Source organism: Carica papaya, chromosome 7, assembly GCF_054855325.1.
Source record: "Carica papaya isolate Zhongbai chromosome 7, ASM5485532v1, whole genome shotgun sequence".
In the NCBI taxonomy this organism is placed as follows: domain Eukaryota; kingdom Viridiplantae; phylum Streptophyta; class Magnoliopsida; order Brassicales; family Caricaceae; genus Carica; species Carica papaya.
In genome coordinates, this window is record NC_142315.1 from 8,872,896 (window position 1) to 8,899,516 (window position 26,621).

Consider the following 26,621-nt stretch of genomic DNA (forward strand, 5'->3'; position numbering starts at 1 on the left):
TTTACCAAGACATGGGTTAGCATTACTTTTCCAATTTGAAAATAGATTCATTATTCATGTGCTACTTACACAATACAAAAAACAATGGTAATACATTGGCTACTCAGCAATCAAATAAAGGAGGGGATAAAAAGCCCCAGAAGTATCAAACACCTCTCTCTCAAATGTTGCTGGAAAAACTAATCTCCTACAAGTTACAACTGCATCCCACATGACTGAAATATTACCCCAAAAATTGAATTTTTTTTTAAAAAAAATTTGGGAACATTACAACTCTCTAAGATACAAACAATATAAATTTTCATTCGCAGGCTGATTCCTTTAATCTCCTACTTATGGATGATGAATGTAAATTATATATTCCTGGAAAACAAACCATATAACCCTTTGAAGAAGGATCCACCAGAAGCAAAAGCCAAAATATGTCAATCTCCTTGACTACATCCATCTCAAGATTGACTCACATACAAGACAGGAACTAGACCAGCCATTTTACCATCTCTTCCTGGGCGCTTCTTCTTCACCTGTAACCAAGTAAAATGCTAATCAATTATCCATATACATATGAATCCCATTGAAAAATGATAACCTCACCACACAACCTCGATACCCACTATTCATTAAGAACGTAGCAGAATAAGAAGCCGAGGGGTAAAGAAAAACTAAGGCTCCGTTCTATCTACATATACTTATAGGCATAATATATGTGTACATACGCTCTTAGATGACTTGATATATGTGCATAAATTGATAATACACATGTTTCTGGGTATAAAACAGAATAGTATATGGATATCTATGTGTGTGTTTGTATCTTAGTATATGTACACATGGTGCTAAGATAAATAAATAAAAAAAAATGTTCTCAGATAACACTCAATTTTTTATGTATATCTCTTTAATATAGAAAATAAAGACTGAAAAGTATTTTTATATACCAAATAACTTTTGATATATCACTATGCCCTATAATCAACAAGACATTTCACAATCAGTTCAAGATAAGGTAATGGTTTCCTCTCCTTTTCTCTAATACTTACATAAAACCATCCATCCACTTCGTACGCAATTTCAACCTCTTCTCCAGATGTTAAATTTAACTGCACGGTACGAAAACCACAAGATTAGTCATTTCTATCTGCAAACTTGGAAGTAATCAACAAATTTGACACTTTGTGGAGAAACCAGAAAGTAAGAGAAATCTTTGAGAATGCTGACTTATATGCATCACAGAGGGAATGTTGGATCCTTGAGAAGTCAAACCTTAATCTACGAAGCAGAATCTTAACTTCAAGGACCAAGACAATAGGTAAGAAGAAACTTACCTCATCATCTCCTCCTGCAGTGAAATCATACAGTGCTGTTCCAAATTGTGGATTCCCAGAAGAAACTCGTTCATCATCATGGGATTCAAAACTCTGGGACCCATGCCCTGATAGGGGATTATCAAATGACTCGTACGTTTGCCTGATAGGAGATGTGTACGGCAGAGGTTCTTCTCTAATCTAGAAAAGATAAAAAGTGAATGTTCAGAAATCGAACCAAGATATTAATGGTCAGCAGGACACGGAAATATGTTAGAAGAAGCAAGGCCTTACCGGAGAACCAATACCCCCATAAATGGAACTAGAGGAATGTCTGGTTCCACCTGATTTTTCCTGTTACAGATAACAACCATGCGAAAATAAAATGTGAAGACAGTTTTGATGACAAAAAATTTTCCACAATAAGTGATGTATGCAAAAATTTTACCGAGGTTTGTGAAGAGCCATAAGTGGTTGGGCGTGAACTAAATAATGATGGGTAGTTCATACCACCAAAGTGGGATGATATAGATGTTTCAACTGATCCCGTAGAATCAGGAGAAGAAGACCCTGATGATCTCACATCATCTTCCTGCAAATTAAAATGGATAATTGAAGAATGAATTAGACTCATTAAAGATTCCACAGAAAATGTACATCCGGCTATAGCCTGCTTAACTACATGTTGTAGTTTGAAAGGACTATGCTAGAATTTATACCCCCAACTCTGAGCTCTCTAGAAGTGTCTTTGCCCACATATCATCATAGCTAACTGAAGGCCTCGAGATTATGTTCTCCTCATCCACATCAGGAGCATCAGTCCCCGCACCAGCTAAGAATTCATTAACCTACAATGAAGCAGAGATGAAAAATGAAAAGGCACTTACCACAAACATTGACAAATAGCACAAAACCCAGACACCTGCAGCGTCATGCATTCATATTTTGAATAACTACTCCGAAGTCCATATTTGATATTTTTTTCTTAAAACAAAATTAAAGGGTATCTTTCTCTTTCTTCTTAAGAAGAAACTAAGTGTATCTTCATCCTATGCATTTGTAGGTTCTTACGAGTAAATAGCATACCAACCAGTACCTCGGTTTTGACTTTGGAACGGTCTGTACCAATAATTATAAGTTTCAATATACTGTTTTAGACTTATTGCCAAATTATGCTTTATATATAAAATACACGTAAGCAACTTATATGACTATAATAATTTATAATGGTATTATCTTAAAGAAGCCACTCCTTTAACATAAAAACTTATGATATTAAAAGGCATTGTTCCTTAAAAACATTAAAGAATATGGAGCATGCCTATATATTTAATATACAAATATATTAAGGATGTCAAGCTCATAAATTAAAAAAACACAAGAATAGCATACTAAACAAATAGGAAAGTACTTAACTCAATATTTTCATCAAGTTGTGGTCCTATATAATATAATAATGTTTTCAGATTTACTTCTCAATTTTTAAAAGATGATGTTTTTAGTTTCAATTTTTATTTTTTAAAAAAACAATAATATCTTTAGTTTCAAATTTTTGTTTTAAATAACAGATTTTCTACTTTATTTTTAAAAATTTATTTATAAATTCATCCTTAGTTCAAGTGAAAGATATATAATCCTTCTTAAAATGATTATAAAAAAAACTACTATATGGAATCCTACATGGAATAGGAGTATATCTTTATAATTCTACATGAAATTTCATATAAAGTTAATTATCTTATCATCATAATATGATTTATATTTTCTCATTGTTAGAATATTACAAAATATATTACACAATATTATTATGTAATTATTAGTTGATTTCTTAACATTAATAGGATGATTTATATTTCCATATATAGATCTCTCTTCTATATATATATACCCCTAAACTTACGGAATAAAATACAAGAAATATGTAGTATTCTTCTTCCCTAACCTTTTACATGGTATCACAGGTAGGTTAAGATTTAAGAGATTAGAATACATCAAATCAAAGAAGTGCTAAACAACCCATTCCCGGTGCTGAAGGAAGTCAACCACCAATCTCCACCCAATTCAGAGTGCGGACAGAACGGTGATGTACACAGACAAAGAGGAGGAGGCCATTTGCGCAGCTGTTTGGAGTCACGGAGTCAAGTTTTCCGACTGTTTGCGCCGCGATTGGAAGCTGCAGCGTCATGTCTGTCCCGTGCAAAGTCAGAAGGTGAAGAGAAGCTCAGCCGGCCGGTTTTGAGTAGGAAACCAAAAAGCCGGAGCAGAGGAAACTCGAGGCTGAGCGGATTGCGCGACAGCAAGCCTTTTCTGGTTCTCCAGCGCGATTTGGGGCGATTTTGGGAGCTACATTTCGGATTCATATGTGTATTCTGGGTCTGTGGTGATTTTTGGCCAAAGGGAGGTTGTTTGGTGGTTTCTGGCAGCGGGGGGTGGTTTTCCAGTAGCGGCGCATGACTCTCCAACGGCCGCACATGTGGCGGCGATCACTCTCCGGCGATGGCAGTGTGGTCCTTTTGGTTTCCGTATGATAAGAGGTACTCTGTTTTCTCATAATTTCTAGTTTATTTGCAGTATTTTTCGTGTATCTTTGGCTACTGTGTTTCAGATATCTTGGTGGCATTTTTTATAATTCATGTATTAAAATGATCGATAACATTATATGTTATTACTGTCATGAACGAGAGCATATAAAGCGGTAATATAAGAAATTGTAAAATCGCAGTCAAATGACACAGACAACTAATATTGTTGTTGTTACTGCTAGCTCATCTTCTTATAGAATTGTTATGAATTCAGTTGACGAATATGCTAAATTCACTCAGTATCAAGAATCTTTAAATAAATTTTCTACTCTTACTGAATCAGATAAAAAATTTCTTATCTCCTCAATCGAACAGATAGGTAATTGATTCTGGTGTTACAGATCATATAAAAAGTAATCCTAATATTTTTTCTAATTTTCGACCACACAAAACACATTTTCCTATTAACCATTGCTAATGGATCGACCTATAATATTGTGAGTTCTGGGACCACAAAACCAACTTCATTTATAACTCTGTCATCTATATTAAGTTTATCTAAACTTGCCTTCAATTTGATTTCTGTGAGTAAGCTGACTAAATATTTGAATTGTTGTATTACATTTTTTTCTGATCACTATATTCTTCAAAATCTTACGATAAAATAGATTATTGGTAAAGGAAATATATCATATGGTCTCTTACATTCTTGATATTTAGGTGCCTCGATCGGTTGTCTGCTCTAGTGTTATCTCTTCATTTAAAGGACATTGTCAATTAGGACATATTTCTCTACCTGTGTTGAAGAAGTTATGTCCTCAGTTTTATGATATACCTTTACTATATTGCGAATCATATCGGTTTGCAAAACATCACCGTAGTCCATCAGGTCCAAAGGTTAATAAACGAGCTAAGTCTGCTTTTGAGTTAGTTATTATGATGTTTGGGGCCTCTATCCTGTTCCATCTAAAACATATTTTAAGTATTTTTTACCTTTGCGGATGATTTCTCTCGAATGACTTAGATATATTTTATGAAAAATCATTCTGAAGTATTTTTTCACTTTTATACTTCTTGTGTTGAAATCAATACACAATTTAATGTTTCTATACATGTATTGAGAAGTATAATGCCAAAAAATGTATGTCAGATTCATTTCAGAACTATATGATTCAACACGAGATACTTCACCAATTCTTGTGTGTACATACACCATCTCAAAATGGAGTTGTTGAAAGTAAGAACAGACATTTACTTGAGACAGCTCAAACTCTTTTGTTCCAAATGCAAGTCCTTAAGCAATTATGGACTAATGCTATTTCCACAGTCTGTTTTTTTATTAATCGTATGTCATTTACAGTACTTGATGGAGATGTTCCTTACAATTTTATATTTCTAAACAAGTCTTTATTTCCAGTGCAACCTAAGATATTTGGTAGCACCTGTTATGTTTGAAATATGCGACCTTATGTGACAAAATCGAACTCAAAAGTCTTGAAATGTGTATTTTTGGAATATTCTCACCTTCAGAAAGGACATTGGTGCTACTCTCCACATTTCAATAAATACTCAGTATCAACTTATGTGATATTTTCAGAGAATACACTGTTTTTCTTCTCATTGTCAAAGTTTATAAGTCAGGGGGCGAACAATGAGTGGCTCATCTATAGTTTCACACCAGGAGTCTTCACTGAGCAAACAGATAATAATATTTTTCCAGATGGTGTACCTCCAGCCCTACTTGAGCAAGTTGATGATAGTGTTAGTGTGCCTCTGACCCAAATACTACCACCAATTGTTCATATTTATTTCAAAAAACAACAGACTGCACCAGATCCGTTGTCTTATAATTCTGTCTCATAGGACCTCAATCTTCTCATTGGTCTTCATAAAGGTGAACGTCAGTGCATCATTTCTAAGACAACTCATCTCATCGTTAATTTTACTTCATATGATCATCCGTCTCCTTCAATCTAGCTCGTGCATTGCTTTGATAGATTCGATTTCTATACCCAAAACAATTAAGGAAGGTTTGAATAATCTTGTCTGGCATAATGCGATATTTGAAGAGATAAATACTCTCGATGAAAATCATTCTTGGGATTTGATGGATTTACTCAAAGAAAAAAAGGTCATGGGATGCAAATGGGTATTTTCAGTCAAAGTACACCCAAATAGTTCAATAGCAAGACTTAAAGTCAAACTTGTAGCAAAAGATTATGTTCAGACTTATGGAGTTGATTATTCTGACATCTTCTCTTCAATGGCCAAGCTTACATATGTTCGTTTATTCATCTCTATTGCGGCATCTCTAAATTGACCCTCACACCAGTTGGATATCAAGAATATATCACTTCATGGTGATCTCTGGGAATAAGTATATATGAAGCAACTAATTGGATTTGTTGCTCAGGGGGAATACGGAAAAATCTGTCATTTGAAGCAGAGTTCTCGTGCGTGTTTTGGCAAATTTAGTGAAATAGCTCTGAAATTTAAGCTGAACAATAGCAAATGTGATCACTCGATCTTTTATAGACAATCAGCAACTGGTCTTTTACTTTTTATTATCTATGTTGATAATATTGTCATTACGCGAGATGATTGTGCAGAAATATCTTTCCTCAAATCATTCTTACATACCAAGTTTCATATCAAAGACTTGGGTCAGTTAAAATACTTTTTAGGAGTAAAAATAACAAGAAACAAGAAAGAAATTTTCTTATCTCAAAAAAAATATGTAATTGATCTACTTGCAGAAACTGGAAAGTTGGGAGATGAACCATGTAACACACCAATGGTACCAACATTACACCTTACTAAAGATGATAGCGACCCCCTTGATGATCCAAAAAGGTACAGATGATTAGTTGGGAAACTAAATTATCTCACAGTGACTTGTCCAGATATTGCATATCTTGTCAGTATTGTTAGTCAATTTATGCATGCACCTATAGTCAAACATTAGGAAAGTTTGGAACAGATCTTGTGCTACTTAAAAGGTGTTTCAGGACTTTTATATTGTTTAGCAATCATGAGCACACTCACATTGAATGTTTTGCAGATGTTGATTGGACGAGATCTAAACTTGATAGAAGATCTACTATAGGTTATTGCGTTTTCGTTGGTGGAAATCTAATATCATGGAGTAAGAAGCAGACCACTGTGTTCCGATTCAGTGCAGAGTCCGAATACAGAATTATGCCCCAGTGCACATGTGAAGTCTTATGGATACAACACCTCTTAGCGGAAGTGGGTTTGAATCTCATACTACCTGCAAAACTCTAGTGTGATAATCAAGTTGCTCTTCATATTTTCTCAAATCCGATATATCATGAAAGAACCAAACATATTGAGATTGATTGACACTTCATTTGTGAAAAGATTCAGAAAAACTTTATTTCTACTACTTATGTGGAAACAGAGAAACAACTAGATAATATATTTACAAAGGTTTTGAATGGAATCCGAATTGAATATCTTCGTAACAAGTTAGACATGATTAATATTTATACTTCAATTTGAGGGGGAATGTTAGAATATTACAAAATATATTACGAAATATTATTATGTAATTATTAGTTGATTTCCTAGCATTAATAAGGTGATTTATGTTTTCATATATAGATCTCTCTTCTATATATATATATCCTTAAACCTATGGAATGAAATATAAGAAATATATAGTATTCTTCTTCCCTAATTCTTTACGCTCCTAACTAAACCATGCACGAATTTACAAATGAATTCCGCAATATTTCTGGATTTATTTCAAATATTGATTTGAAAAATATTTGTAGTGGTACTGATTGTACCACCTATATTGATCAGTCATGACTGATTTACCTAATTTTGACCACTATTCTCTCTTGTAGGAATTTAAAATGTACTGTATTGCTATTGCAGTGGTAGGTACATTCAAGCCTGTATTAACCCGCACAGGTATTAACTATAACAGTTCATGCTTTAAAAACTTAACTAGCACAAAGTTTCATGGTTTATTTTCTAAATTATAATAGCCGAGAGAATATTTGACATTTCAAATCAGGAAAAGCAAATTTTTACCCGACTCATTGCTGGTGCATTGCTTCCCAGCAAGCCATCATCAGCAAGGCTTGCAGCCCAAGCGTTTACTAGGTCATCATCCAGTGTATCAGACTCAGCAGGGGCAGGTTTAGATTCATAAATAAGTTCAGAAATTCCAGTGGCAACAGCTGGATCACTCAAACCAGAAGATGCACTGATGTTGTGCCGTGTGCGGTAGATATCAATAAGCTTTGCACTTCATGAGATTTTAAGAGGGAAAACAAAGAAAAAACAAAGATCAGATATGTGAATTCTAAAACCAAAAACCAAAAAAATTAAAACACAGCAAACTTAAACATTAAACAACGAACAACAGACAGCAAGATAGGAGGCATCTCAGAAGCATACTCATAAAAAACATTTAATGCAGAATCAAACTCCTGCGTTATCTTCCATCCCACAAAATTTTCAGATACTTTACTCATCAAAACCATTCAGCCCCAAGTGGCTTTGACCAAAAGTATATGATGGAAAGTGAATCATAATGGGGATTTGCAAATCACTTTGTTATCCACAAACTGTAAATGATAAAATGCTTTTGAGAAGGGATGCTGGAAAATATGTAGACAGTTGATGAAACCCTTTTATGAAAAAATTCTAATATGATAGAAGCAATGAAATTTGTGATGCACCAAGCCATCTCGTCATCATTTTTGGAATTTGAAGAATCATTATATGGTACAAGTCTTTGAAGCTTGAGAGAAAGTCATATTTGACATGTGCACAGGGGCATGTTTATGCATTAACTATATTAAAGTAATACTATATCCTTTTCCAGAATGTCTTCTTCTGAACAAAGATCAACAATCTCAGTTTTTATTCTTTTCAATGTGAAGTAGATCCATATGATAACGAGAAACTAGAAAACGTCTTTACCTTATTGGCCCTAGAGGTAAATATTTTGCTCTTGGAACAAAACAAAAGAGGGAGACCAGATCTAGCAATCTCTCATGTGTTTCATAGAGTTTCTTAAGCTCTTCATCTGTCCATTCTTTTTTTGCATTATCATGGTTGCGTATTTCCCTGATAGTTGTCAATATGAAAAATTTTGCTCAGATGCTTGTGGAGTGACTTTTTGAAGAGAGAGCAGGAAAGTTTCATTTCTTACTTGATCAGGTCATCTTGGGCTGCATACATTTCATCAAGAACCTTCAACATGGGAGTTATTAAGACTCCAAGCCCTGTACCACTAGCACCTTGATCTTCTCCGTTGCTGAGATGCATTTCTGATAATTGAGACTGCACGCCACCCTGTGCTAAGGCATGTAAGAATTCATAGATCTGTAGCCTAAAAGGCTCGCCAGACCTGATTGCCATTGTTGTAAGAGCTTGAACAGCGACTATGCGTACCTGAGCAACCATAGAATTAAGAGCAGGACAGGTTATTGCTAGAAGAATAAACTGAAATATTATTATGATATTGCACCAGATATTTTGTGTAAGAAACATAAGAGCTAAGAACAATACCTACTTAGCTAAGACAATATAGTGAATTCACTTCCAAAGAAATATGGATATATAGCGAAGGACTATAGGAAAAACTCCACTCTTCTCTAATATACTATATATAAAATATTCTTAATTCTCTAATGCTCCCAATAAGTAAAGAAAATAAACTAAACAAAAGCAATTGCAAATTGGCAAGTTCCACAAATTGCTAGCAACCCCAAATGAAGAGTTCCGTGAACCATGAATATCAAATTATCAACTTGTTACTTGTTGGTACCATGTACCATGAACAAGAACAGTAACCTTTCCACAGGAACAATCTTTTTTTTTTAATGAAATATCCTTCCATAACAACAATCTTGAGCCTCAGGTAGCAAATTGTTTTGGGTGAGGCAAAGAGCCTCTTGTTAGACAACAAAGCTTCACTCACTCAAGTAAAGCTCTAAGGCTCACAACAAAAACTCAAGCAATGCTCTAAGGGTTAACAGTCATCTTCTTGACCAAAAAAGTTCTAATGGTTCACAACTTATCACAGTTTTTTTTCAACTGCTTCATATCTTTTTTTCTCTTTCTTTTTTCCTAGTAACAACTAACCTTACATAGTTTAACCAACTCAAGTGTTCATAATATCTCCAGTGCAAGCTCCTAAACCCAGAACTGCACTTAAGAAATCTAGGGTAAGTAGATCATAGCTTCAATGAACAAAAATAGTCCTTACTATATCCATCACCAATACTTCCCTTCTCCTTGCTTCAACCTTCCTACTTGAATTACTGCAGTAGAAATTGAGCAGAATGAAACGACCGCCATAGCTTCAATAAATAGAATACAGATCTCCACAAACAAATTACTATAACCATAAACTCACTATATAAGATGTCAAGGCTACCAGAGAACAGCAGAAATAAGCAGCAAAAAACAATAAAAATGGTGCATGGATTTATGCATAGGAAATTGGTAGGGGTAAGATACCATGCACTGAGCAGACCTGTGGCAGATATATTGCCTGAAGCTGGTGAAGACACATTTAAGCTCACACACTTGCGAAACACTTCAAACCTATGCATGTGTATCACTCTGTCTTAAGTTTTTTTTTTATGTAAACACTCAGATAAAAGGTTGTTTGTTTGACGATTTTGCCTCAAGAAGAAGGTTATAAGGAAACAGACATAAATAAATGCCTAAGTTGGGGTTGGAAAACATTTCCATTCTAGCCAAATTGTTAAAACATTTCCCACATGAACTTGATTCTTTGTGGCACAGGATGATAAGAAGCCAGTTGGCTTGCATGAGAAAAGTTGGGAGACTGAAGCATATTCTTCCATTTCCCAAAGAAGCCCTTGGAAAGCAATTAGTTAGGCGCTTGTTTTATTTCACCCACTTGTGCAGGCCAAGGAGGGGGATGGGTCTTGTTTTTACCTTTGGGAAGATGTGTGTGTGGGGGATACACCAACTTGCATCTCTTCTCCTTCACATTTCTAGATTATCTATTAGACATAATCCTCTAACTGTTTCCTTTTTTTGTCCTTTCATGATAGCCAAATATCATGGAGCTCTAATAGTGTCTGCATTTTTTCCTAAAATTTTATGGAAGGAAAATACAAATTACTAAAGATCTCTATATATCATGAATATTTTGTAAATTGCATGAGAGGCACTGCTCCTACTACACCCATTGTAACCTCATCCTTGTTATCAACAAGTCAGCTCCACAAAGGTAGAAGACATGCTAGATGTGTAACTTAACATCATCCCAAATGCAGTAACAAAATATAATGACGAAGCCACCATGAAGATAGATTTTGTACCTCCCAACTGCCACTAAATGCACACCTTTGGAGTCGAGTCAATGCACCCGCTAGAGTGGGGTTACGGGAACTGGCAGCAGCAACCATTTTATCTGCATCCAACATCATTAATGCAGTACCTGGTGGGGTTGCTGATTCCCATGCATATTCTGAGGCAGCATAATTTGCATTTTCTCCAAGGAACCACACCTGCAATGAAAGATCAACTCCATGTAACCTTCAGTCTAATCTTCGGAAAGAAAAATTCATAACTGAAGAACACTAAAAGGCAGAATTTACAAGAAATTTCTTACTGCAGCTTGCACTAATTTCTCTAATGCCAGAGCTGACTTTGGATCAGATGCAGCAACTCGATCTATGGATGTAAGTGCCGACATTGACCCAGGTTGAGGCGGTGGTAGGTCAAGAACAATAGTCACTGCTTCCAAAGCTGTGTGTTTGCCATCAGGACCAGCTCCAACAAGACATGTCTAGAAGTTGATTAGCCAACTATGTCAAATTATAATATTTTGAAAAACTTATGAAGTGTATATTACTTAATGATACACATTGCCTAACATCAAAAGCATTAGTCAGCAAACAGTAGCATATGCGTGTTTCACAATTCCATTGTCAAACACTTCTACAACCAGTAATGAACAAATAAATGCAGAGACAAAAACCATACATGTTGAAGTAATTCAGCAGAGCGAAAGAAAGTAAAATAGAAAAGGCAATCACACACAGAAAGAACCAATAAAAAACATAATGGAAGAAGTTAAAACTTGGAGGCAATGAATTAAAAAGAATCAATGTGTACAAGGACTGCTAAAGAGCATACCTTCCATAGTAGTTGTAACACATCAGCATCAATTTTCCCAGGAACTTTAGTAGCAAATATTCTTGCAATTTCAAGAAGGGTGACAGCCATGTCTGGAGAAGCCTGTAATACCAGTTAAACAAAGAAAAAGGTTGCACTATAAAAAAAAGTTACATCAAAGAACACTACAAACAGGGTACAAGGACTGCCAATCTCTTATCAGTTGCCTCCATTCATACTCTGAATGAAGACCAAACTCATATTGGATCCTTAATCACAGTTTCCAGAATAAAGGAAGCATATTATCACCTCCCTGTTCTATTTTATCAGACATGTTATAATCCAAATACCACATCCAAAGTTTTCTTATAACCATTACACACCTTAAAACGAGCATGTAAAGTGAGCAAAATATCATTCAATAAAGTTGCTGGCCAAGCTGGATCAGAAAGCTCTGAAGCAATAATGGATTTTAATTCATCCAATGATTCATGTGGACTTTGCATCCATATCAGTGCCTTGATTACCATCGCTCGGACATAGACACACTCACATGCAACGGTTGTTCGAACTACTTCCATTAGCGAAGCTAACAGACCTGCAATTGTATCCTTGCCGCCAGTACCATTAGACACAGATGTGGTCCTCCGGATGCCTGGTTAAAATAAGGTAGAGAAATGAGAAAAGCAGAGCAAGATCAAATAACTAACCCTTGAATTGCCTAGTTTCTTGAAGCAAGATCGAGCATAGTTTGTTAAAATTTTATAAGGAAGCTCAAAGATCAATGTTTTATATCATTTGACACTTTAAAAATTCGTGGTCAAGTTTTCTCCAACCAAGGTAGATAATTGCAAAGTAGATTCATTTTAAATTGCTTAAATAGATTACAAATTATAATTCTGTTAAATATAAAATTAATATATTGTTTAGGAGTCTATTATTATAGATTTAGTAATGTTAGGATTTTATTCTTATTAATATTTAGTTTTCCTATTTTTATTAACAATATTTTTTAGATAGAAAAAAAATCATTAACAAAAGGGGGAAACTATACAAAGGGGAAAATAAGACATCCTCCTAATGAAAAAAAAGAAAATATTTTTTCTGAGATAACAAACAAAAGAAAACATTAACACAATATTAAATGACAAAATGCATGACCAGTTAATCGGAAAAGATGATATTCTCTCAATTTCGATGGAGATCAGAAATTGCTATCTCGAGAAGTATTTATGTTCTTTGACCCATAAGGTCGCCAAGAAAATCATTCTCTTTCATAGCTCATGAGAAGATGTATGTCTGTCATTGAAGGTTCTTGGCTCCTCACAAGCTCATAATGTCCATAAACCAGAGAAAATGGCCCCTCTCCACAATTTTTTGCTTCCTTACCACATTGCCCTTTATGGGTATGTATAGGCAGATCATTTTTTTTTTCAAATATAAAGTATAGGGTAATAGGCAGATCTTAACTGTGGGTGGAATGACCTGAACAATTCCAAACATGTTAAGCAATCTAGTCCATATTTTCCCTGCTTCTCACAATGGAGGTGTAAATAGGAATGAGATTTACACTTCTTAAATCACGACACACATATCTGGAGATAGAGCGTGGTATATTAGTAATACTATTCATCATCTTATTCGTATTAGTATTTTTCATCTTACTAGGAGTAGCATTCCTAATCTTATTAGTTTTATTTGCTAATCTAATTCTATTCGGGAAAGAATTATTTAACATTTCATAAAGACCTTTCTAATCTCCATTTAACACTTCATAAAATATCTTTCTAATCTCCTCGAGATCATCATCAATTATCCAATATAACACTTAGAGAGTTTCTCAATTTTCTGATTGTATATACAATCAAACCCTTAAATATGATGTTTAAGACTTATTAATGTGATATCTAAGAAACCCTATATGAGATGTCAAAATTTGTATCCTCAAATCCTTAAGTCAGCAAATTAAGCCCTAACTTGTTCTACATCAATCGCAATAATATTTCTAAAAAAATAAATTATCGAACACCAATTACTTCTTATAACAGCAAAACTAAATCACAATAACTAGTTTAAGTTCTCTTAAGAATAAGTTTTTTCACATAAAGCTACCAAATGAAGCCTATAGCACGTGAATTAAATAATTGAGAAACAAAAATCTGGACCAATAAAAACTGCAAATGGAGATGTAGGAAAACAACTAAACCTTCAGGGTGAGAGTTGTCAGCCTCTGAATCAAGGGAGTCTAAAGAGTCTGAAACTGTATTTACATGAGCTCCTTCATCAATATCTTGTAAACCTAAAGCAAATGCTGCAGCCCGGCTTTTTCCCATCTCCTGTACGACTCTTGCTGCTGCATGAAGTACAGGTCTAGAGAAACTACGAAACGAACTCTCCAATCTGAATCCAAAAAAAAAAAAAATAGAATTAATGCTGAAGAAATGCTAATTTGAACAGCAGTTACAAACAACTGTCAAGCAAACTTCTGGTTATGGAGGGTCGACAAAAAAGAGCTTCATCAACCTTCTCATTACAAGTTTAATAAGGGCTTGCGGACGCCTTGTCTTTTGGGATTTGTCTTTGGAACCCTTCGCTGGATGTCCATCGCTTGATTCAGCACTAGAACCCTTTGATGACACAGATGGGGCTTCCGGCAACTTAAGAATCTCCCTGGTCAAACGGTACCATCCAGCAGCCCGTTCTTCCATCCTGCAACATTTAAATTGGATAACTACATCTTGGAAGCTATTAAATGTGTAGTAAGCAAATCATCTCGCATTAAGAACATATACCTCTCGCTGTTGTCATATTTTCCCAGTATGCATAAGATTGCCTCAAAGCAGACTCGTTCACTGGGATCAAGGAGCAGTTGATAGAGAACTGAGTTGAACTGAGATTTAATATCAGGCCTCTCTGCACAAAAGCAATTGAGAAACCAGTCATCTCATTCATTCTATGGATTCCAAGAACTAGTAGTGCTAGAAAAATGTTATTTACCATCTAAAGCTCGAGCTCTAGATATTGTATGGCATAACCTGGCCAGTGAGACTCTAGCAAGTACATCATGTAAATGGAGAACATCTTGCAAAGCGCCTGCATCATTTAAACAAAACCATTTCAATCAGTGCAACATTATTTTCTACCATCATAGAAGAGGAAAATATATTTTCAATAACATGGACTACTCGACATTAAAATTAATTCTAAATTAGAAACTTTTTGATAAGCACATGACAAGATTATCATAAGAAAGAGACAAATGCATGGCAGAAGGATGAAGAATCATCTTAGGGAAAAGAAACAAAGAACAAAACCAAAAAATACAACTGGGGAGAAATGACACTAAAAGGACCTCCCAACTCTCTTGCAAACTAGATATAGGTATATCCTTTACAACCCATGTTCTTTACCTCATAGGGAGGTGAAGAACACCATCCTATACCAACAAAGAAAAGTAAAATCAGGACATACTGACTGGAGATCTGAGTCTTGACATTACTTTCTAAACATTGAATCAAATAGAGAGTACTAAATGATTAATCCCTTTGTTTCATAAGGAAAGGAGATATGTTAACAGAGAAAGTCTACTGAAAAAAGACATTATTAAGAGATGAAGAGAGTCCAAAAAGAAACAGATGGTATCCTTGTCTTCTAAAGAACAATATAGTACCCTTGTATGAAGAAGAAAGCAAAGTACGAAGGAAGGAATCGGACAGCACATCAATACCAAATACCCTTCCAAGTTTGTGCGCCTAGACCTTGACCTAATTCCTACTTCAAAGAACAAAAAGGTGAAGGTCAGGAGAAACCAAAGGCTAGATAACATATCCTAAAGTCTACAGTCCACTTCACTATCATCAGACAAGAGAATGCCAATCAACAGAAGTGCCTGGACATTGGATTAATTGGTATCAAATAGACAAAAAAATGACAGAGAGGAGAACAAAGATGGGGAAGAATACCTCCAGGGAGAATAAGCTTTCCTGCATCAAGATGACAAAGGCGAGTCATCAGTAGATATTTATAACTTAAAAAAGATATATATTGTTCAGTGTGCAAGCAAGTCACCTATTGCCATTGCAACTGCATATGGGTCCCTTGTGGCCAACTCAGAGATAATTTCCAAAGAATGCCTCACAGCAACAGGATCAGCAAATGAAACCCTGCTACATATAAACTTGCATTAAACACAACATTAAACAAAATGTCTAAAGATAAGTATTACTAACACTGCAACCAACATCTAGTCCAAAATAGCAAAATAAAGAATCCTTCGAAATAAGTATTACCAAAATTAGAAGCGAAATAAGTAATTACCAGAGAGAAAATAAGTATAACAAAATAAACATCTTTCTTTTCATGGGATAACAAAATAAGTATTATCAGAGAGGAAACAGAAAATTAGAAGCGAATAACAATCCTCCAAACTGAAGAAAAGAGAGAAAAACAAAAATCAATATAGAACCCCTGCCCAATCTCTCTGCAGAAAGCCAAAGAGGTATCCTTATAATGTCCAAGGGCATTAGTGAGAAGAGACACCAAAAAGGTCATCTAATCCAAGAACAGTTAAGGGGGTAAAAGTTCATCTTTGAAGATCCTAGCATTTCCCTCCAACCAAAATGCTTGCAACACAGCATAAAGACAGGATATCTTAAGTAGCCTATCCTCTCTATGCTTCTACGAACCCCGAGTGACAAAAAGATAAAGCACTTAGGGGAAGGGAGAGAGAACATTGAGAGGGTGTTCAGGATTGCCGAAAGAAATCTGCTTAAACCAGAAAAGTAAGCTACTCAAAGAATGTAAGTTCTTATTTAAAAATATAAACAGTTAAAGTATGCAAGTTCTTACTTAAAAAATAAACAGTTACATACTAAGATAAAGTGATAATTGCTAAAGAATTAATTAGAATATGTATATTTATTATATTAGTTAGATTTAGGAGAGTATTAAGAGGGTAATTAAGTAAACTGGTTAAATAAAAAATTATAAAATCTTAAGAAGTTAAGAACAAAATGGTTCTTTTTTATTTTCTTAAAACCATTTTTAACAATAAAAAAATATCCTGCTTTTATGTTACCAAACTAGGAGACTGGGGCAAGATGCTTAAAGTTGCTTATAAGTTGCAGAAAAGTGTTCCAAATACCCTCTTAAGTCCAAAATAGGATACCTCTTTTACATAATTGGATCATGAAGAAGCATCCAGAAGAGCTTGAAGCACAAAAACATTGGAAAAAGAGGGAGGAGGGCTAAAAATAAGAACTACAACTAAGATAAATAATAACAAGGACAGTGTTCAAGACCATGTTTGAATTACTGAAAAAGTAAGGCAAATGGAAGTATCCGTCCTGCTTTTTGGAGAAGCAAAGGGTTCTAAAGCCCAAGGGACAAGAAGAGTGCAGAATTAGGATAGGAAGAAGCAAATGGTAACAGGCACTTTTTTCCTTCTTGCAGAAAAATAAGAGGAGAGAAAAAAAGAAAAAGGCATAACAGAAGGACCAAACGTAATTTTTTCAAAATAATGGATCTGGTTGTAATTAAACCCAAAACATAGTTTCCTGTGTAATTTATCCTAAAATATATTTGCAAAGTCAAAGATAAGAAAACTTAGAAAAAAGCATAAGGAAAGAGAAAGGACTTTACCCTTGGACTGCACGATGCAGAAAAGCAGGATTTCCTGGATCAAGAGGAAGCCTTCTCAAAGCACTTAGTGCGGCATATTGCAAATTACTCCGGATGATAGACTACTTTTTGAAAATTAATAATCGAAACTTAATCAGCAATGAGATTGTTTACAAATTTCTTCAACAAAAAGAGGAAAAGAAAAAGGAAAAAGGAGCATATGGCTGGTTTATAAAGCAAGCTTAGGGGAGGAATACATGACTTGCAAATGCAAAAAACAACAATAAACAAAAGACTATACCAGAAAAAGAAAGGTGATTTTCATGTGTAGAAAAAAAACATATAATTCACATGCTAACAATTTAATATAAATAACATACTTGTGGGTTAACCATCTGTTTGGATCATGGTAAATGATAAAATTTTAATGTATGGTATTTTACGAGTGTGAGAAAACCATGTTTGTTTCAATTTCCAATAGTATTTGACTGGCAAATTTTGGGGTGAATTTTTAAACAACCAAATTGGTGGTATTTGATGGATATTCTATTTGTTTCCCATTATACATCTAATTTAATTAATTCTATATATGTCCCGACAATTAAAAACTTATTAAATTAATATAATAATATAAATAATTATTATTTATTTTATTAAATATAAAATTTTAATTTGATTATGTATAATAATTATTTATTTAAATACAAATATAATTATATTGATAAATTTTTTTTTTTCCTTACATATTTCTTTTATACCATTTACTATTACGTATAATATGTAAGGGTAAATTAGTAATTTAGCTAAAAATACAACCATACCATCCCATCATACAAATAAAAATATGTCATTAATATACCATTATCCAAACGCAAAAAAATTTTGTTATTACAATCCTGTGTTATTATCATTCAATTACTGTCATTACTATACATTAATTAACCATCACTGAAATTTATCCAAACAAAGCCTAAGTGGTTAAGTCCTAACCAATAATTAATTAGAATTTAAATATAATAGAAATACATGAAATCAATTTCTACAAGATTAAGTGCAGATTCAGTATTCCGAGCAATGACACAAGGATATATGAGCTAAGTCGAGAAGACTTCTGGAAAATCTAAGAGTCAAATGGGATGGCATAATGTGTCTTTACAATGACAAAAAATCAGCAACAAGTATGGCTCATAATCCTGTACAGCATAACAAGACAAAATACATTGAAATTGATAGGTATTTTATTAAAAAGAAGCTACATAGGCCACTATGTACACCCTATGTGCCTATCAATTCACAACTTGCAGACATGTTGATGAAAGACTTGAATAATCCAACATTCCACACCATCACTGGCAAGCTAGAAATGGATTACATGTATTCACCAACTTGAGGAAGACCGTTAAAGAATGTGCTTTATGTGTAAATAGGGCTAAACTAGGTTAAAGGATATTAAAGTAAAATTTTTCTTGAAATAAAAGATATGTATTTATTCATTCACATGCACCAAGAGGATAAAAAATCATATACAAAGAGCATATACATGTCAATTAGAATGTCAATAAGATCCCCAATGTCTCAAAAGAATAAAGAGGATGACCATTAATCAAAAAACCTAAAGTCTGAAATCAACTAACCTTAACCCTATAAAACTAACCTTTGTGTCCTCAAGGGTCTTAAAGAAAAACAAACCCTCTTTAATTAGTTACAAGTTTGCATTTTTGTTCCTAAAACTTGTATATATAGGAACTTATTATTCAATGAAGATGGAACACAATTATTCTTGGCATGTGCCTCAAGGAGTGCGAATCCCCAACCATAACCTCCTTTGATGCTTAAAGGTTAAAAGTTTCTGGGATTCTGCTTCATGTATCCTTAGTTTGTCCCCTTTTGAAATAAGTATCCTTAGTTTATCTTGGATTGTTTATAGATCGGCAATTGATAAACTTTGGCCCTGGGGAAGGATCGAAGTAAATAAAGCTAGGAAAAACTTTGTATGCCTATCCCATTATCTATTCTTTGGATTATTTTGAAAGAGATAAATAAAAAAGTGCTTGAGGGCACTAGCTCTCCTTTTGTGAGAACTACAGATTCTTGGTTTCATTCCTTGAGTTCGTCCATTGTTGACAATGAAGCCAAACCTTTATAATGAGGACCTGAGAACCTTCGTTGATTATTGGCATATGATCAGTTGTAATGTATATGGGCAACCCCTCGGCACCTTTTAAAGTTATTCACTTTGTCTCTGGAAAAAGAGGTTCAAATATCCACGAGGAACTTGGCAACCTCGACTACATAGCAAAAATAGTTCTAAAGATTTTTTTCCTTTTTTTTCTTGGTAAAAGATGAAAAGAGAATAGACTCTTGGAGAATTTTTTTGAAAACGAGTTCGGAAGAATTTTATAAGAAAGATTCCAAGCAAATACAACTATGCTCAGATATATAACTGGGAAGTAAAGGAACATCAACAATCATAGTTGATGATACTTTACCTCTTTATCACCACCTTTAGCCCCAAAAATGCCTTTCTTACGCTTTTGTTGGGCATCAGCAACCTGAAAAAAATGCAAATAATATAACATTCTCTACAATAAAATTTATTAATCTAACAAAAAGAGAAAGCAGATTAGAAAGTTCAATGTGAAAAAAGAATTGGACGCTAGATACAGCATCAGTAGAAACAATGATAATGATTAAATTTGCCTCCACACGGCATTCAGCATGGCTTCATTATGGGCCAAAACACATGGTTTCTTTTGGCCGCAACCTTTGTCTATAATGTAAAAGGGACTAGGACTCTCTTTTATATTGACTTTTTCTTCTTTTCCTTGTTTTGTGTCTTTGTTTTATGTTGTTAGAGGACATCTTATAACCCTCATTATATTCTCTCTCTCTTAATAATATCATATTTTCTTTACAAAAAAAATACATATTACTAAACAAGAAATGCTAGAATATTTTTTAAGATGCCCACAGCTTCTTTCTGATAGAAGATACCTACAGTTACTTCAACTGGATCAAAATATTACACTCACAATGTTTGAACCAGAAACTTCAGGATTTAATGAGTCCCATTTTAATATAAAGATTCACAATTCAAGATCAACAGAAGAAAATAAACAAAGATTCTGAAAAATGACAAGAATGTCTATAACTTCCAGTCAAATGACAAACCAGCTAAGAGTAGGACCTTTTTTTCTAACACTTTCAACAATAAAATAATCTATTGTAAAAAAAGGAAATATTAGTAGAGAGAGAAAAGCAAAAAGTACAACACCAGAGAATAAGATATCCTCCTAATCAGAAAACAAAGAAATTGCAAAAAGAAAAGAAAAAACAGAAAACCTTATATTCAATACAGACTTGCAACCCAGTCTCTTCCAAAATAGCAAAAGAGAAATTGTCTTTGCCGAGAGAGTAATGCAACATTTCTTATCAAACTAAGACAATTTAGTGTAGAACAAACCTTATCAAGAATTCCAAAGACAATTTCATACAACTTTGATAATATCTCAGTGTTGTTCGATGGAGCATATGTAAGAGCCTTCACGGCCTGTAGTCTTCGTGCATGAACTTCAAGGAAAAGATATAAATAAGATTCTGAAGAACATACATAGCCACATCAAAGAAACTAATATCTTAAGCTTTAGAATAAAATAGGCATATTTATAGGTCCAAAAATATGACCCCATCTTTTCCTTTCTGTTAGTAAAAAAGAAATTTACGTGTACAAACAGTTTTGAACAATCATGTAATGGTTTTACAATCCCTAAGAAATGCATAAGAAGGTTGGTTAAGTTCTTGACTTGAAAAATGAAGGAATAGACCCACAGACCTCAACAGCCAACATTTACCATCAAATCATAGTTTCAAGACAATTCTAATAAAAGCATGCTCAAGAGATCTAACAAGTAGAATGTTAAAAGTTAAAAACAAAAATCCTACATTTAACCAAGAAAAGCATCAATTGATAAAATCAAGAACTTCGAAGAAATACTGCATTTAACCAAGAAAGGAGCAATAGGGATCTAACTCAAAAAAAACTCCTTTGCAGGTAATCATTATTGATGTTAAACAACTGAAACTGAAGAAATTTGTTGAGTCAAGGAAGTTTTAGAAACATGAAACCTCCTTCCAATTTTTTCTTAAAATAAATATTATTAAGAAAAGCAGAAAAAACTTACAACAAAAAATAGATACTATAAGGCATCAATACGAGAATAACAAAGAAAAAAACAAAAATCCTTCCATTACTTCATGAAGATATAGCAAATCAGTTAGAATTAATTGCAAAAAGTCCATTTGAAAAGGACCAACTTCCAAGTGTACAAGATAAAAGATTTATTTGAACACCACCTTGTTAACTTTTAAAAAAAATAGAGAAACCAAAAACAAAACAAAAGAATAAACAGATGGCCCTGTCAGATTTTGGAATAATGTCTCAGGAGATATCAACTGAATCAACTAGAAGCTGCTTAACAAGTAAAATGACAAAAAAAATTACTTTCCAAGCACAACCAAGAACTTAATGAGGGCCCCTGGATCCATTTCTCTAAAACATATGCCACTAGCAAAGTCAGATGAGCAAATAACTGGAACGTTGGATTCCCATAATCATACAAAAAGAACGGAATTTACATTCAATATCCACATTCGATGCCTCTGTAGTTAGTTGATGCACAATTCGTGGAACAACGTCAGCTCTGGTCACCCCTCCAACAGCATCAATGTCAGCTAGAGCATCCCAGTTTGGAGTGGGAATCCCACCACCTGGATTTAAACCTTGAGTACCAGTATCAGATAATATTCTGGCCAAGTAATAATAGACATAGCGTAGAACACTCCTATCTTCACACTGCTGATTGAGCTGCGTGAAAACAAAAAGTATGCATAATTACTCTAACTGTAAGTAAAATATGATAAATGATATTGATAACCAAATTCATAGTTCTATCTTCAAAGTTGCTAAGAAAAAATGCCCTACACTATGCTTAAGAATAATTGCACTTAATCATTTGTGTGGTGACAAGGTAATGCAAATATCCACCACAGATGTGTGCTTCATGTGTTTTTGATAGCTCAGAATAGAAGAGTCACTTATTTCCACATTATGCAATGGATTTGAGTGTACTAGATTATGTTCGTGTATTGGGCATGCCCCCAAACTTGGGGATTTTCTTTTCTACTTCTTTATACGTGGCTTCAAGAAGAATAAAGAGCATTTGGTGTATGAAGATGGGCTATTATTGTAAGTCTCTAGGCCTATGGTTGGAGAAAAATCAAGAACTTTGAAACAACAACCTTGTTTGGTTAATGAGCTTTTGGAGATAATGCTCTAATTCGTCTCGTTAGCCTAAAGCACATAGTTTCGTAGGGCATATTTCTCTATTTATGCAAAAAGCGGGATGCATATTAACTCAGCTGGAGAACATGCTTTTCTTTCTTTTTTCCTTTCTGGATAACAGCTTATTACCTGCTTTAAGTGCAATCTCACTTTCTACTTCCAATATACTTCTTTTATGAAATGAAAGAAAATTTTCAATGAAAAAGAAAATTGTAATGAACTTCTTCCTCTATACTCCTTTACTCCGCTTGAAGGAGAAGGATGGGTCCCACGTCATGTTCAGGGAAGACCATTGGTTAGGAGAATATCCTTGTTCTATTTGCTTTCCACACCTTTATAGACCCTTCCTACATTATAATATCCTTATTCCAAATTTCAAGTCTCAAAAGTATGCCGTAGTTCGTGCAATTCATTCTTTTTTCAAAAACCTCAAAGACTAAGAGAGACTAGAGTCAATTTTGTTGTTAACCTTGTTAAGCCCTTATAAACTGTTCTGGTCCCAGGCTATATAGGGTGACGAATAGACTTACCTAACGTCTACACTTGGAAACCTTTCTCCAAATTCTTTACCCAAAATCCCATTTATCAAAAGTTGGCCTTCCATGGTGCTTTTTAGACGATGAAAATACCCTCTAAGGTTAAGGGGCTTATCTGGATTATTGTCTTAAACTAAATTAAGACTAATTATTTGCCCCAAACATATAGACCTAATATAGCATTATCTCTTAAAATCTGGGATGTGCTTTCATAAATCTTGTCTCTCATAGCCATCTATTTCTTCACTATTATGTGGCTTGGAGGCTTTGGACTGGGCTCTTAGCTATAGCTCTTTGTTGGGTTTTTCCCCCTTCCCTTGAGGTTTCCATCAACTCTTCTCTATGTGGTTTGGGAAGGAACAAGGAGAAAAATGTTATAAAGAAGGTTATATTTGCTACACTGTCATTAGAAACAAATGTCAAGTTTTAAATATCATTATCAATCTCCCCCATTTATATGGGACAGATTGGTCTTTTTCACCTCACTTGGGTTATGGTCTGTGTCTTCTTCCGGGGGGGCGTTTCTTAATTCCTTAGCTGCCTTGCAAAAGTATTAAGCTGCCCCTGTGCTGGCTTATTTCTCAAAAGAATTGTAGAAATCACACAACAAATTCAGCAAGACAAGTCCTTAAATAGAGCTAAAGGATGACGCATCAAAGAAGACACGCAGTAGTCCATGATACTCATCAAGGGAAAAAGATATATTTTTTCCATAGAAAAAGAAAATACTATTAAGAAGGGAAGATATTTTGAAGACAGTACCTCCAACCAAGTGTGAATCACTAGATCATTTTGTAGAAAATATGAAACAGTTAAATTTAATCAAGTGTGACACAGGGGACCGGTGCCAACATAACCTTGTCAAATCATCACATCAGTTAGACAAGACAGTAGGCAACAACTTCAAAATGATTTATACCGACATTTCCAGAAAAAAGTACACAGATCCCACTACACATTCTCAAAGATAAATCCTTAAAGAGAACTGAAGGCTTCGAAGCATCCGAGAACAGATGCAGTACTCCGTGGGCAAAAAATATTTTTTTTCAAAGAAATAGAAAATATTGTTAAGAAGGAAATATTACATCAAGGAAGAGGCTAATGTGACCTCTAAGGAAAAGAAATAATAAATAAGAAAGAAAACAAGAGAAAAAGTTGACAAATTAATAAGATATCTTCTGGGTTTCTGTGCATATTAGCATGAACTTTGGCTGTTGTCAATGTTTTGCCATGTTGGACAAAAAATGTCCGTGGTCATTGTAATATGAAGCCAGAAGTAAAAGCATACATGAAGTAGTATTTTGTTAGAATATTTACAGAATGTAACTAAGTAAACAACAACTAGTTTAATATTTCAGCAAGAACAATCATATATCGATAAAAAATAAGGAAAAATTAGAAGCATACCATGAGAAGAGATGGTGCTAAGGAAGGATCAACAGAATTGTAGACGGCAAGTTTGGGAAACACATGATGAACTAATTGATTCTGAGAGCTTTTCTGTTTACAAGCTAAAAAGGTTATTATGGCAGTAATAAATACTTGAATAGCAAATATGACTTGAAAGCTTAAACTCTAAACTACAAAGTTTCTCTATCAAAGAACAGGGAAAATGACTTATATATAACTTGGAAAGGTCTTAGAAGAGGTCAAAGTCAAACTGGAGGCACCAATTGATGTTTCTCTCATAATAAACAAATTCAACTAACCTAAAATGCATGATAACAGAACTTACAACTAAAACACTACTATAGAAACTTAAATAACAGAAGCACGGGCTGTTCACCTGATCTGAAGTAGCAGCTAATTCATGAATACTCCTTGCAAGTTGTGCATAAGAAACTGGCTGTCAAGATTAAGAATTGCATTGAATATCAGCATGTTTCCAGAAAAAGAGCCAGCTTGCTGAGAAGAAAAATTAAATGTAGACAGAACAAACACTTAATCCAAGTGGAGTTTCTTAAGTGTTTCTCTTCCTTATTATGGCAATATACTTGACAATTGTAGCTGAAGAAAATCAGTATCTCGATTGCCACGTTTTGCTAAGAATTTCAAATTAAATTTTAGAAGCCATTTCCCCGAGTCATGCAGTGGGTTCTTAACGAATAGAGTTTTTGTTTTTTTTCTAAAAATTAACAGTAAATCCTTATGTCCAAGTCTCCAATTTCCTTTCTTTTAAGGGGATTTTCAGCTCCAAACAGATCATCAGAAACGAAAGTGTAAGAAGCCCTAGGAGGAGAACGTTCTAAAGTATACTGAGAAACACCTTTTCACTGAAACTTATGGAAATTATTGAGAAGCAACCTATTAGAGAAGCACTCACAACATAGCATACGATTTTCTACAAATATCAAGTGCGTAATTAAGTATACGCACAAAATAGGAAGAGTGAGAATACCTTTTTCTTCTGCTTCTGCGGCATTATATTGGTTCTAACAGGATTAAGAGCCGCTTTGGCAACAGAAATAGTGTCGTTTTGGAACTGCATCAAACTGGCTCTCTTAGACTTCTTCTCCCCCAAAGTGGTTTTGCTTGACACCTGCTGCGGTTGCTGGAGCTGCGAAACCATCGACGCAGATGCGGAACCCGCCGTAGATGACGCTAAAGAAGAAGTCGAAGATGATGGCGCCGGCGCCGGGTCCGACGTTATCAGATCCATCAGCGTAGTCCCCGACGACTCCTGTCGAAAGAAATTACACGTATGATGTGATGTATTTCCGAGAAAATGAAAATTTCGAGGAAGATCTGGGGATCCAAGGTACTCACCGTCATGGTTGGTTGTTGGTCCGGGGGTGATCAGAAGGAATTCTGAGAAGAGGACTTCTGTACAGGATGCCAGTTAAATTTGAAACAAGATATAAAAAAAAAAAAAAATGGTTAAAAAATTTTAAATATAAATGAATGAACTTTAAAATTTATTACTAATATTAAAAACCACCCGTATACTTTTGCAATTTATTAATTTACAACACCCCATATTTTTAATTATTACCAAATTTGATCTCCCCTTTATAAATTTCACCCTGCACAAGTAAAAGAATAGCATGGAGGGTTTGAGGTGGTGGATTTCTGGTTTAAAACAAAAATAAAAGAGGAGATTATATCAAAGAATTTGACAAAGAAAATTTAGGGTTTTTATGGTTTATTTTATGGGAGGGTT

At 34.3% G+C, this 26,621-nt stretch overlaps 1 protein-coding gene across 2 annotated transcripts; it reads right to left on the reverse strand.

Annotated features, from left to right (window-relative positions):
* LOC110811314 (SH3 domain-containing protein) lies at positions 1-26,386 on the reverse strand. 2 transcript variants are annotated; one of them, XM_022037770.2, is made up of 28 exons: positions 26,228-26,386; positions 25,860-26,141; positions 25,248-25,307; positions 24,869-24,961; positions 22,220-22,448; positions 21,048-21,154; positions 20,074-20,136; positions 17,606-17,706; positions 16,034-16,128; positions 15,928-15,948; positions 14,963-15,058; positions 14,758-14,878; positions 14,489-14,674; positions 14,172-14,365; positions 12,349-12,620; positions 11,987-12,088; positions 11,460-11,636; positions 11,192-11,355; positions 10,077-10,131; positions 9,018-9,259; positions 8,786-8,932; positions 7,889-8,105; positions 2,024-2,152; positions 1,753-1,896; positions 1,599-1,658; positions 1,326-1,505; positions 1,041-1,100; positions 1-524 (listed from the first exon to the last, which is right to left on the reverse strand). In XM_022037770.2, the coding sequence occupies exons 1-28, from the start codon at positions 26,231-26,233 to the stop codon at positions 450-452; spliced, it is 3,678 nt and encodes a 1,225-aa protein (XP_021893462.1). In that variant the 5' UTR covers positions 26,234-26,386; the 3' UTR covers positions 1-449. The 2 variants fall into 2 exon arrangements, with proteins under 2 accessions (XP_021893462.1, XP_021893463.1); XM_022037771.2 differs by lacking the exon at positions 10,077-10,131 and having other exon boundaries at positions 11,167-11,355.
* Positions 26,387-26,621: the final 235 nt, after the last annotated feature.